This window comes from Rhineura floridana, chromosome 6 (assembly GCF_030035675.1).
Source record: "Rhineura floridana isolate rRhiFlo1 chromosome 6, rRhiFlo1.hap2, whole genome shotgun sequence".
NCBI lineage: Eukaryota > Metazoa > Chordata > Lepidosauria > Squamata > Rhineuridae > Rhineura > Rhineura floridana.
In genome coordinates this window covers 158064392-158076686 of record NC_084485.1, presented here as the reverse complement: position 1 = coordinate 158076686, position 12295 = coordinate 158064392, and the positions used below count along the sequence as shown (strand labels likewise).

Below are 12295 nucleotides of genomic sequence, written 5' to 3'. Positions count from 1 at the left end.
AAACAGCAGTGCTGGGAAGGAGAAGGGTTTTTTTTTAATTGAATGGAAACCATTTCCCCTTCCTTGAGTAAGGCACACCTTGCTCCAGCAAAGGAACATTGGGAGCCTACTTTAAGCTCCCAATTGTTCCTTTGAAGCTCCACCCATACCTGCCCCACACCTAACACCATGTATGCAGCAGGTAGGCACGGGTTCCCCAGACCCACCTTGTGGACTAAACAGGGAGGCCTGGCAGACCGAGATTGGCTTGTGGGCTGGAGGTTCCCCATCCCTGTGTTAGGCAATTAAGAGATGGGGGTAGCTGTCAGTGTTGAGCTTACTTTCCTAAATCTGTATAAAGAGAGGGAGAATTCCAGGTCCTCTGCTCTCTGTACTAAGTGAGGAGAGGACTGGGCTCTGATGACTCTATGCCCCAAGGAGAGACAGCTTTTCACAGTGTTGCAAGCTACCATCATCTTTTATCGAACAGTATGGCATTAATCTTTTGAATAACTAAATAAGTCAATGGGATTTACCCATCACTAAGTTTAGTTGGATCAGAAACAGTGTAGTTTTCCAATTTAATACTGAATGTATCCAAGATAAGGTCACCAGATTGGCAAGTGAGATATGTTGTTTTTCCTGTTTGAAGCTGTGAGTGCCGTTGGTGAGGTGCTGGTACCTAAGACAGTACTGAAACAGCTGAGGGGAAGGAAAGCCTGCCTTGGCTGCTGTCTCCTTTAAGGCTGTGGGCTTCCCCAGGCAGCCACTCAGTGGCCGTCGCTGAATATTACCAAAGTCTCCCAGCGTTCAGCAGCTTCGCAGGAAAGTGGTTTCTGAATTGCCTTTGAAATGAAACCTGAAATAGCAGCCTTAGAGCTGGAAATCTTGGGAAGAAATATGTGAGGGAAGAGATACACTTACTGTTCTACCAGTACCAGTTCCACCTCTTTTTTCTGAAAATGGGGACATACAACGCTAGTCAGACGCCGCCCCTTCTTGCAGTAAAACCTGATGGGATCAGCTCGAGTGCATTTTTTAAAATCTGCTTTAAAGACATTTTGCAGCAGATCAACATGTTCCCCCTCCAGATATGGCCAATGGAAACGCTTTGCTGTAGGTGACTAGTATGCTCACAGCCTTACTTAGCAAGTTCAAGTTCAGTTACTGCTGATTTGGAAATTTGCCTTTACAACGTAATAGAAATAAAGAACAATACTGCATTTAAAAAAGCCTATTATACTGTATGTACATCGTTAAAATATCTTCAGAAGTCATCACAATGACAAGGAATGGTGATAATTTTCAGAAATTTAGCTCTAAAATTACTAACCAGATGGACAATAACTGCCATATTATATGCAACACAGTAATCACTCCCAAACACATTAGTTTTCTTCTGCAAAAGCCAAATGTCATTCTTGAACTGAGACTATCCAAAGTCCACTTCAATCTGATCTTTTTATACAATGGCCATGTTAGTAAATGATGATTTAAACATTCTATGGCATCTGCATCCCGGGGGAGGGTGTCACCCCTCACCTGGGCCCTCTCGCTCCTCCTTTTCCACAAAGTTTTGAGATTAACAGTTATTTACACACCTCCATAAGGTTGTTTTGAAAATTCTGAGTATGACAGTTTCTTAAAAATAGCAGGAAGTGGTCAGGTTAATTTTTTTTAAAAGGACCATATGAAATAAGACCCTGCCTGCCTGATGTTGGCTGAGCAATACTCCAGCACCAATATGAATGTGGATTTTGGCACAGAAAGCTTCATAATTATATAGTCCCCAGAAAGCATATAAGAGTCAGAGCATGTCCTAGAATAAATACTGTGAAGAAGTCCGAGTAGCAGTTACATTGTGCCTTCTGATAGCACGAAGCACTTTTTCTCAAATGAAAGAGATGTCTATATAGATAGATAGTAATGTAACAGACAGATAAGCAAGCCAGGTTCTTCCATTCAAGCCCTACCTCCCTTGCTTGTATTCCCCAAAGAGAAACAAAAAGTATAATTACCCCAGAGCATTCCTGTGGGGAAGGGCCCAGATGTACAGTCACAAAGCCAGATCGATAGACAGATGGAAAGAAAACAGAAAAGATCAGGAAATGGGCCATCACCAGAGAGCAAAGGAACAAGAAGGAGACTGTTGGAAGAAGATTTGCATCTGAGAAGAGCAAAAATCCCATCTCACAGCCTTGATATCCTGATACTCCACTCACTTTGCCACCCCAGAGCCCACTTGCCTCAATACTATTTACTAACATTATACTTTTTTAGAATTAAGTGTATATCTAAAAATGCTGACTGAATACATCGAACATATGCTTGCAAACACATGGCTCATATAGGTAGATTCATCAGGGAGTTGTGACTGGCTGCAGCTCTGTGATCTTCAAAGCAGCTGCCTGGCTGCTAATTAGTAAAGAACAAGCAACCAATTGCAGGATATCCTAATCATAGGTCTTCTACATCATGTCCTGTTAGGCCCTAAGGGATACGTGCAAAGGCCCTCAGTATATTTCCAGATGGAGGATTGTATTGGGCAAGCTGATGCCACCTGAATACAAGGAATCCCAACAGAAGCTGTCCTGATCACCACTAGGTCAGGCTGCAGACACATATGGCATAGTTCAAACACAAAATTATTCAAGGGGGACAGCTTGGAGTAGAGAAGTAGCATGTGGGGGTAAGGGGTTAAGCATATATGTATATAAAGGTAAAGGTGTCCCCACACTTATAGTGCAAGTTGTTTCCGACTCTTAGGGTGACGTCTTGCGACATTTACTAGGCAGATCGTATATATGGGGTGGGATTGCCAGTTCCTTCCCCGGCCTTTCTTTACCCCCCAGCATATGCCGGGTACTCATTTTACCAACCACGGATGGATGGAAGGCTGAGTGGACCTCGACCCCTTTTACCGGAGATTCGACTTCCTCCTTCCGTTGGAATCGAACTCCGGCCGTGAGCAGAGCTTCGGCTGCGTTACCACCGCTTATGACTCTGCGCCACGGAGGATCTATATACATATATACTCAAGTGCTTCTTTGCTCCAAATTGCCCCTTCCTGAAACTGCTTTTCCTTACAAACAAAACACAACCAAGCCATTGATGTTTTGTTACATGCATTGCATGTACAGCATAATTAAAATACACATTAAGATATTTAAACTCATTTATTCCCCATGACTTTCACTCAAGTCATCCAAGGCATTGTATTTTGGGGCAGGAGAACTAGGGATCCTAACACAGGATTCTCAGACCTCTCACAAACTGCCATTCTTTGAGGATCTTTGAAGCCATAACATTTAAACACATTTTGAAATGGTTTAAGTTCATAGTATATGTGTGCCCTGAGGGAAAAAAAACAGGCAAGATGAGAACTGGCAGGATTTTAGGGACAAGCCTTACCACTGTTAGGATAAAAATGCAGTTGGGCTTGATATGATTTGGTTCAGCTTTCATTGGCTTTTGAAAGGTTCATGAATGAATCAGAGGTGTCATTTTCTGATTTAACTAATGAACAGGGGCAAATAAGAACTGTAGTTTTGCAAAATCGGTTAGCCTTGCATTTTTTATTAAGCTCCCACGGCGGTGTTTGCTCGTTGATCGGGAATGAATGTTGTACCCACATTACAGACAGTAAAGCTGATGTTGTAAAACATTTGAATAATATAGCAAAAAATTATCACGATGTGGAGAAAATTGGCAAAACTTCTCCCTTAGATGGCTGGTTTGACTGGTTTTCAGACTGGCCGAGTTGGCATAAGCTATTATTTTATGTTGTGCTCATAGTTGTGTTGTTAGTAATGGGATGCTGTTGCCTTCAATGCATTCCAAATATAATTCAGTTAATATCTAATTGCTTTTCCAAAACTCTGGCTGCTTTTACTAGGAAGCCAAAATCTGCCTTTCTGGAAATGGCGTTAACACCATTGTGGGAGTCACAAATGAAGCCAGGTATTCAGCTTTCTGATTGAATGAGTGATTCAATCAGGGCTGACAGGGGGGACTGTTAGGATAAAAAATGCAGTTGGGCTTGATATGATTTTAATATCGGTTTATTTCCCTGTGACCTGACTTGTGACCTTCCAGTGGCTCTTGATTAATAAAAGCCTATTTCAGCTGGATTTCACTTCCCTCCATATATCTATATGCATAGTAGTAAAGTGGCCCATATAAAGTTGCCATGTAGTATCACAAAAGCATTCCTGTACTTGATTCATATGCTTATAGGCCTTGACACACATATTCCTGCAAGTGTAAAGTTGTAACTTGAGTGATTACTTTGATTTAATGGCTCTGCCTGTAGTTATTCCTCCCCCAGTATCTGTTTGTGTTCTCTCCTGACCTCACCGCTTATCTCAAGGTCGCATACTTATGCAAACCCCAGCTAAGAAGAAACCAAGATGTGCCTTCTTTTGTTATTCTAAAGCACCCCTTTTCTCCTATCTACACTGTTACTTTGTCTCGTAGAAACCCGAATGTCTGAGAGCTTTCTTATCTGAAGCACCCCACTTTGAATGTTTTGATATGACAATGACTAGCAGTTTTCTTGAATGTAGTGACGCATAAACTCCCCAGTTTTATTATCTTTGGGGAAACTATATAACTCTCTGCTCTTTCAATAAACGGGGTTCCCACTTCTGAATAGCATCTTGCTTGAAGGTACTGGGTCCCCTTTGCAAAGGTAAATATTGCGTGTGTGTATTATTGTTATAGCCTCTGGCAGTGGATCATTGCGCTCAACTCCGCACCTTCCCGGGTGTATGCGAGCTGAGAGAGACAGTGACGGCTCGCGTGTTGGGTTTGGACCTAACACCTCCATGACCAATGAAGCCAAAATCATAAACGCCTTGATTTTGAATCATATTTCCAAATTCAGAAGTACAATATACATGTTAAAAAACTAAGATTGGGCACCCTTAGAAGGGGGGAGCTTGTTGTGTGGTGGGATGAATGGATGACTGAATGTCAGGCTGATTGGCAGGTTAGGGAGTGAGTGGATGAGATAAATGAAGGTGGGGTTGTGTAGGGAATAGATGGATGGATGTCTGAGAGAATGCAGGAGTAAGGAGTTTATGAACATGCGGCTCAGACTACGTGTGTCTGGGTATCCATTTCAATATTACTATTGTACATGTTCTAGGAAAGATGTGGGGAATCGTTAACTCTCCAGATGTTGCTAAACTATAATTCCCATCACACCTGGCCATTGGCCATGCTTTCTGGGGCTAATGGGAGTTGTAGCTCAGCAACATCTGGAGGGCCAAAGGCTCCCCAAACTTGTTCTAAGGGCAAAATAGGCCTACAGAGAGATCCGCAACAATCTGAGGGCAGGCATGGCCAGCTTCACTTTCCAGACTGCACTTTTTTGTATGATTATCCCCCCCGCCCCTCCCACAATTTCTCTACTGTCCTTATATCGTTACAAACATTCCTCCACCCCATGAATAAGTCTCAAACAGGTGACATGAGACAAAGAAGCTTGCTGGATTGACAGTCTCTAAATATCAAACTGTGGACTGTCTGTGTCAGAATTACATTGGCAGGGCCACTCTGTACTGCACAAGCGGTATATAAAAGCTGAAGATCTGAACACAAACAAGAAAAGTTCTAAAAGTGCAGACACTTACGCCAAGGCAAAGGCCATCAGTGCTCCAACCACCACAATGAAATCCAGGATGTTCCAGAGGTCTCGGAAATAGGAGCCATCTTGCAGTATTAATCCCTGATCTATCATCTGTGGAAAAGATGGAGACAAGACATGGGAAAAGAAATGTGCCACTTTGCTAAACTAAATGTGCTACATACATAACACATTCCACACCTAATCAGTAAAGTGGAAGATACAGTTTTCAGAAACTTAGAACACTTTAAAAAGTCACAAAATAGTGTAGTTGTATCATCCATCAATAGTGATACGATGGGCAGTGTTCAGTAGGAGCTCCTCAATACATAACCACATTCTGCAGAGCAGCCACCATTTTTTAAAACAAAAAAATTAAAATTATAGCATTATGATATTACAGCACTATGTCCCTCTGTCATGTGATATTACATGATATATTAAAGCTAAAATATAATAGTTAGCAAAGTGTTTTAACACTAATTTAAGCAATTTAAAAGATTGATTAAAATAAACAGCCAGAGTTCAAAATATTGCCCATCACGAAAGTTACAGTGGAGGTGTGGATAGAAAACAGCAGAATGTGGACATAAAAGGTATAGTGTGGAAAGTCAATTGCAATTCAACAGAAGTAACATTTGGGTAGTGCTAGAAGCCCCCTCCCCCATCCAGAAGAGCCCCAGACTAAATTGTAATGGCAACTGAGAAGGTGCAAGTAGGGCCAACACCAGGTTTGAGGGGTCCCTGAGCACGGTGCCTTCTCCAGGCCCTGACAGCGTCACCATGGTGCGGTCTGCAAGTGAACATATCAGGGGTAGGGGAGGCAGTGGCAGGCATAGAGAAGAAGGGTGGTGGAAATGGGTGATGCAGCAATGCTGCTCTAGCCGCCACACTCTTCACTGGCATTGAGAAGAGCTGCAGGTCAGGCTGCTGCCTCTCTCTTCCATTTCCCCCAAATGCCTCTGAATACTTTACATAACATTTGTTGGAGCTGGGGCTCAAAGGCGTTGGGGTTAATGAAGATGGCGACTGCAGTTGCCTTGTTTCTCTTTTCAGTGCCAGACACAATTTTTTTTAAAGCGATACCATGTGCTGCCACCAAGTCTAGGTGCAAGGAGTCAGCTCGCTGGGGATAGCCAGAAGCTTCTATGACTTTATTTTAAAAAGGACATAACAAATTCTTGGAGGACATATTTATCAACAGCTTACAGACATGATAATTAAACAGAAAGGAAATCTATTCAGAAGCTGCATGGCTCTGAACACCAGTTATAAGCGTCCCTGGAAGCACCCAGCTGATCAGTATGGGAATGTGGAGAGGGCTTCACATTTCTTCCTATCACACCAAATAAAATACATATTTTGAAGAGGTACCTAGAAAAAAGTTCTGCTTCATTATAGGACCCTGAACAAGATAAGCCTCGGTCCCACAGAGAGTTATGATAAATCAGAATGCCAATTTAGCTTCCCAACTGCCAATCTGGAGCCTAATTTTAGAAGCTCTGCTCTGTGGGAGTGACATTTGCAACATGGCAGGGATGTGCAAAAGGTTCTGCTAAAGAGAGAGAGGGGGAGACAGAGAGAAAGAAAGAGTGGGGTGTATTCAATTTTCTCTTTCTTCTTGAGAAACCATTTCACATTCTGTTCCACTGAGACCAACGCTCACCACCCACAAAGAGGAAGTCACAGAAGTTGCCACTGTAAACTGAGATCACACCAACTCACCCACTGCTTCTTTTGCCCTGCCTAATTTTGGCAGACTCAATAAATGCTGAGAAAGTGTGATTATTCATGGATAAAATCCACTTCTTTTTTCTAGAAAACTCTTCTGTTTTGTTCCCTCCCTCCCCCCCCAACTTGTAGAGGACTTCATACACTGGACTCCAGCACGTCAAGAAATCAGTGAAGACAACAGAATGTGTGTGTCTGTAGTTGCGTACACACAGTCTGAAAGGCGATGCAGCGGAAATTCCTAGGCCTGGCCTACAAGGTGAGGCCCAAGCATCAAATAAGGATCCAAGGCAAAGCCATTGGTCAGAAAAACAGGCTGAAGTCAGTCCTCAGAAGACAGTCTGGACCATTAAGGCTGTTGTGGAAACAGGAGCAATGCGTGGGACTGCAAGGCCAGAAAGACAGAAAAAGGCTTGCAGGAAGCAGAGCTGGAAGAGGGGGAGGAACAGAACACGCAATAGTGTCTATGAACTGCTCATGGAAGTGTTTTGTGGCAGTGATGAAATCTGCTGACAGGAAGTGAACATTTCAAAAAGAACAGGAAGGAGCAGGGACCATTCACAGCAAGGACACACTGCTGTCAGCAGAGGCATGTCAAACGGCCTCTAAAGCTACTTGGACCTAAAAGACCCATGGTTATCAAAGAGTTGCAGTGGCTCAAGGAATGGTGCTCCAGCCCAATTCCTGGAAGGTCTAAGTATACACCTTTGACTGATGGCCCTAGCAGCTGACCCATTAACTGCTCAAAGAATTGTTTTTATTGAGTAAGTGCTTGCTGAACAACCCTGAGAAGATCTCCTACCTGTCAGTAGGTGGCAGCACACAGGAAAACATCAAGGTTAGATATTAAGCATAGCCATAATTTTATTAAGGAGCGATGGCAAGCACTGCATAGGAACATGAAGCCTAAAATCTTTCCACTGATTTCATGCAAACACTCCTCCCTTGTCTCTTACCTTAATAATCATCTCGAAGGTGAACACGCCAGTGAAAACATAGTCAAAATACCTCAAGACCTGCAAAGATGAATGAGAGGCTGAAGGATATATTTCTGACAAAAACAATCACATATTTACCGGCTGTGATATGCATGGGCTTTTCAGATGATGGAATACTTTCAAATATGTTGGTAAGCAGCATCATATGGTTCAAAGCAAAAATTTGTCACCATGTTGTCATATTCTTTTTAAAATGCCAAAGAACAGTAGTCACAATTTTCTTCAACAAATTACATGCATAAATGTGTTCCTTTTTGGCAGAAAAATTCCCTCCAGACTTACAATACTATTTTCTAGAGAGTTAGCTGTGTTAGTCTATTGCAACAAAACAACAAAGAGTCTTGTGGGACCTTAAAGACTAACAAAATTATGATGGCAGAGGTTTTTGTGGAGTATAGTCCACTTCAGCAGGTGCATGAAGAGGACTCTAGTCCACAAAAGCTTATGCAGTAAGGAATATGAAGGTGCCATAAGATGTCATGTCAGCATTCCCCAACCTGGTGCCCGCCAGATGTTTTGAACTACAACAACCATGAGCCCTGTTGGGAGTTATAGTCTAAAAGAGGGTAGCTAACATGATGCCCTCCAGATGTTGTTGAACTCCATCTCCCACCAACCTCCCGCCAGCATGGCCAGTGGTCCAGGATGATCCAAACTGTACTCCAGGAACATATGAACGTTGACTACCCCTGGTCCAAAACATTTGTAGGATACGAGTGTGGGAGGTTGATCTATATTGCTTTACTTGTGTGAAGGTTCTGGGAACAAATTTTAAATGCTAAAATGCATAATAGATAAAGACAACAATCAGTGCAACCTTCACTATAGGTCCACAGTTAAGCACACCTTCTAGAAACATCTCTGGATGTGGGGTGAATAATGCCCAGGAGCATTGTGCGCATGGGCAGGAAAGAGAGAAGGGAAGCATGATGCACTATGATTAGATGGTCTTGATTTACAATGATTTCAGAACCACTATGTAAATACAGCAATACAAGTACAGTTACCTTAAGCCTGGCAAAACCATCATGATAGAAAAAGACTGGAGTAACATGAAGCCTGAACCTCTGGCAAAAACTAAAAGCTGCCATTAGCTATGGGTCTCTGTAGGTACACAGTAGTGTGTCACATTATCTCTTGGCGTCTCTATGGTGAAAACTTACATACTTTGCATTGGAAATTAAAGTAGAAATCCAGTTCAATTTTGGATCAATCCAAAAGTGCAATAAGAATGGTGATTTTGTCTCTTTGAGAAAAGTAGGCTGTTGCCTAGTTGTTTCATGAGGAATTCTTGCTAGACTTGCCACCTTTAATATGGCCTGGCAAACTATGGATAATTTGTGGATGCAATCAGTCACTTTTACCTCCTTTTGCTTTCATCAGAAGAAAAGTTTAGCTTTCTCATTGAAACCAATGTGACTTTTAAGTGTTTAACCCCAGCTAGATTGTGCCCCACCTATTCATCTTGTCTGCAGGGCAAAATGCATAGGGCATCAGGTGGTTTACTGGAATCAGTCATACGAGGCATAGCTACTTTGGCACATTTTCCCATTTATTAATTAATTATCATATCTGGTGTTGATAAACAGGTCACTAACTCCTATTGGTCATTATGGCTCCTTAGTCATCACAACAATTCCATTCTATTTTCTGACATGAGCTACATCAAACTGAATAGTGCGGGGCATTACTTTTTCACAAAACAACGTATCCATTCTAAGTTCTTCCTTTTGAATTTAATCTGGCGGCTGCTTTTTGTTGCCTTCAGAAGCTCTTTTCTCCTCCAAGACATATTTTTGAGAAACTGAAGGCAGGGATGATTTAAATTTATTCCCACATTTTTTACTTCCACGGGAAATATGGACAAACACTGTCATATTATTTTTTATTTTTTTATTACAGACAGAGCTCCTAAAATATGACATATCTATAAAAATTATCCTCCGTGGCGCAGAGTGGTAAGCGGCGGTAATGCAGCCAAAGCTCTGCTCACGGCCAGAGTTCGATTTCAACGGAAGGAGGAAGTCAAATCTCCGGTAAAAGGGGTCGAGGTCCACTCAGCCTACCATCCATCCGTGGTCGGTAAAATGAGTACCCGGCATATGCTGGGGGTAAAGAAAGGCCGGGGAAGGAACTGGCAATCCCACCCCATATAGATGGTCTGCCTAGTAAACGTCGCAAGACATCAGCCTAAGAGTCGGAAACGACTTGCACTGTAAGTGCGGGGACACCTTTACCTTTTTTTATAAAAATTATGAAGGAACAGCAGCCCAAATTCTTGCGTCAAAGGAGGAAGAACAGAAATGAAGGCCCGAGTTAGGAATCACTGCTTGGCCTTACCCTGCTATGGAAAACAGGCCCGCTTGAGCTTCCTTGGCTCCAGCGTCTTAATAGCCCCTGTCAAAGGCAGCAGGAAGATGTGGCTAACAATAGGATTAAAAATGGGCCTAAGAAGGCTCAGCCGCTTTCTTTCATTGATATGCAGAGAAATGTGTAGCTCAGTGGTGGGAACTTGTGGTCTTCCAGATGTTGTGGAACTTCCACTTCCATGAGCACAGGCACAGTCAGGGATGATCGGAGTTGTAATCTAACAACTTCCGGAAGGCACCAGCGTTTCTACCCCTGCTGTAAGTGAAGCTTGTCATGTGATGGAGCTAAACATAATCAATGGCTGATTGCTGCACTCCATCAAAGGGCTATTAAAGGGAAACCTACAGAAACTGGTTCAAAAGTTGGCAACCCTAGCTGGCAGTCAAGAATCCCCTATCTCTGGCTGCATCTTAAGACTCTCGTGCTACTTTATATTCCTTGCCTTCAGTCTGCTGTGACCCTCCTTGCACTCTTACTTCCCTTACTGTGCTTCATCTGGTCTGTTTGCCTTTTCCCTGCCTGTTTGCCCTTAGCTTCCTGCCTCATCAAATTATGCTGTTGCCACCTACAGCCTGGCTTTCCCTCTCACACCCTCCTGCAGATATCATTGCAGAGCTTTTACACAGGCATGACATGGAACTACCAAAAATGTAGCCCACACACACCACATGCATCTCCTTTTAGGCCCACTTGTCATCAAGCTGAGAAATGCTGCTTTTGGGTTTTTGTTTTGTTTAAAGCCTGGTTCTTCTTGTGTCTAGGAACAGATGACCCACAGAAGTCTCTGTTTTAGGAATCAGCATTACTGTGACTTCCCAATTTCTATATAAAACCCCTGGCATGAACAGTATCATTTCCCCCTCCAAGCTAATTTGCTGCTCACAATGGCTAACTAATTACTGCCTTTGGGACCAGAGAAAACTATTCATCGAATTGGAAATAGGAAGCTGAGACTGAGCATTAAGTGCCTCAGCAGGACAAATGCTGGTTTTTAATGTTCAAAATACAGTGTCAGAAGCTGCAAACTCCTGCAGTAAAAGAAGTTAAAATAAGATACACACCCTTCCCCGTTTCTTGCTCTCAGCATTCCCAGGTTCTATTTACTTTTCTTTCTTTGTGTCTTTCCCCCTGTTCCTGTTTTGTTGCTTGAGACAACTTAGTTTTGGTTAATAATTGCTTCATGGTTCTTCCCATCACCCCCATCTTCTCCTGCACACTGTGAGGGCTCAGAGTCACAGTGTGGCTTACAAGAATGATTTCAACACTCCATCTCTCTTTTGTTTCAGAGAGAATGACTCAAATCTGCACTGGCGGTGGACAAGCTTCACTCCAAAAGAGTTCAGTGTGGTATTTAACCAGTGTGTAATATCAGGATCAGCCATCTCTTCTCATAAATGCTGCCTTAGGATGGATTTATACAGCTGCCCTCCTCCCACCATGCAGTGATATCAGCAATCACGCCATGGTTTGATCCACATGGAAGTTGGTCTTGTGAGGATTTCCAACTCTGAGCCACCATCAAGATTAGAAGATCAGAGGATCAAGGCAAGCTTTTGCACCTTTGTGTAGAACGTCTAACTGTTGTGGG

The 12295-nt window shown here is 42.8% G+C and overlaps 1 protein-coding gene across 1 annotated transcript in view; it reads right to left on the bottom strand.

Moving 5' to 3' along the window:
- CACNA1E (calcium voltage-gated channel subunit alpha1 E) overlaps positions 1-12295 on the bottom strand; it is a 683463-nt gene that overhangs the window by 109724 nt on the left and 561444 nt on the right. Inside the window, exons 26-28 of the mRNA XM_061634264.1 lie at positions 8296-8355; positions 5616-5722; positions 1998-2009 (exon numbers count right to left, since the gene is read on the bottom strand). Coding sequence (XP_061490248.1) covers positions 1998-2009; positions 5616-5722; positions 8296-8355 — 179 coding nt within the window. The remainder of the gene's footprint in view (positions 1-1997; positions 2010-5615; positions 5723-8295; positions 8356-12295) is intronic.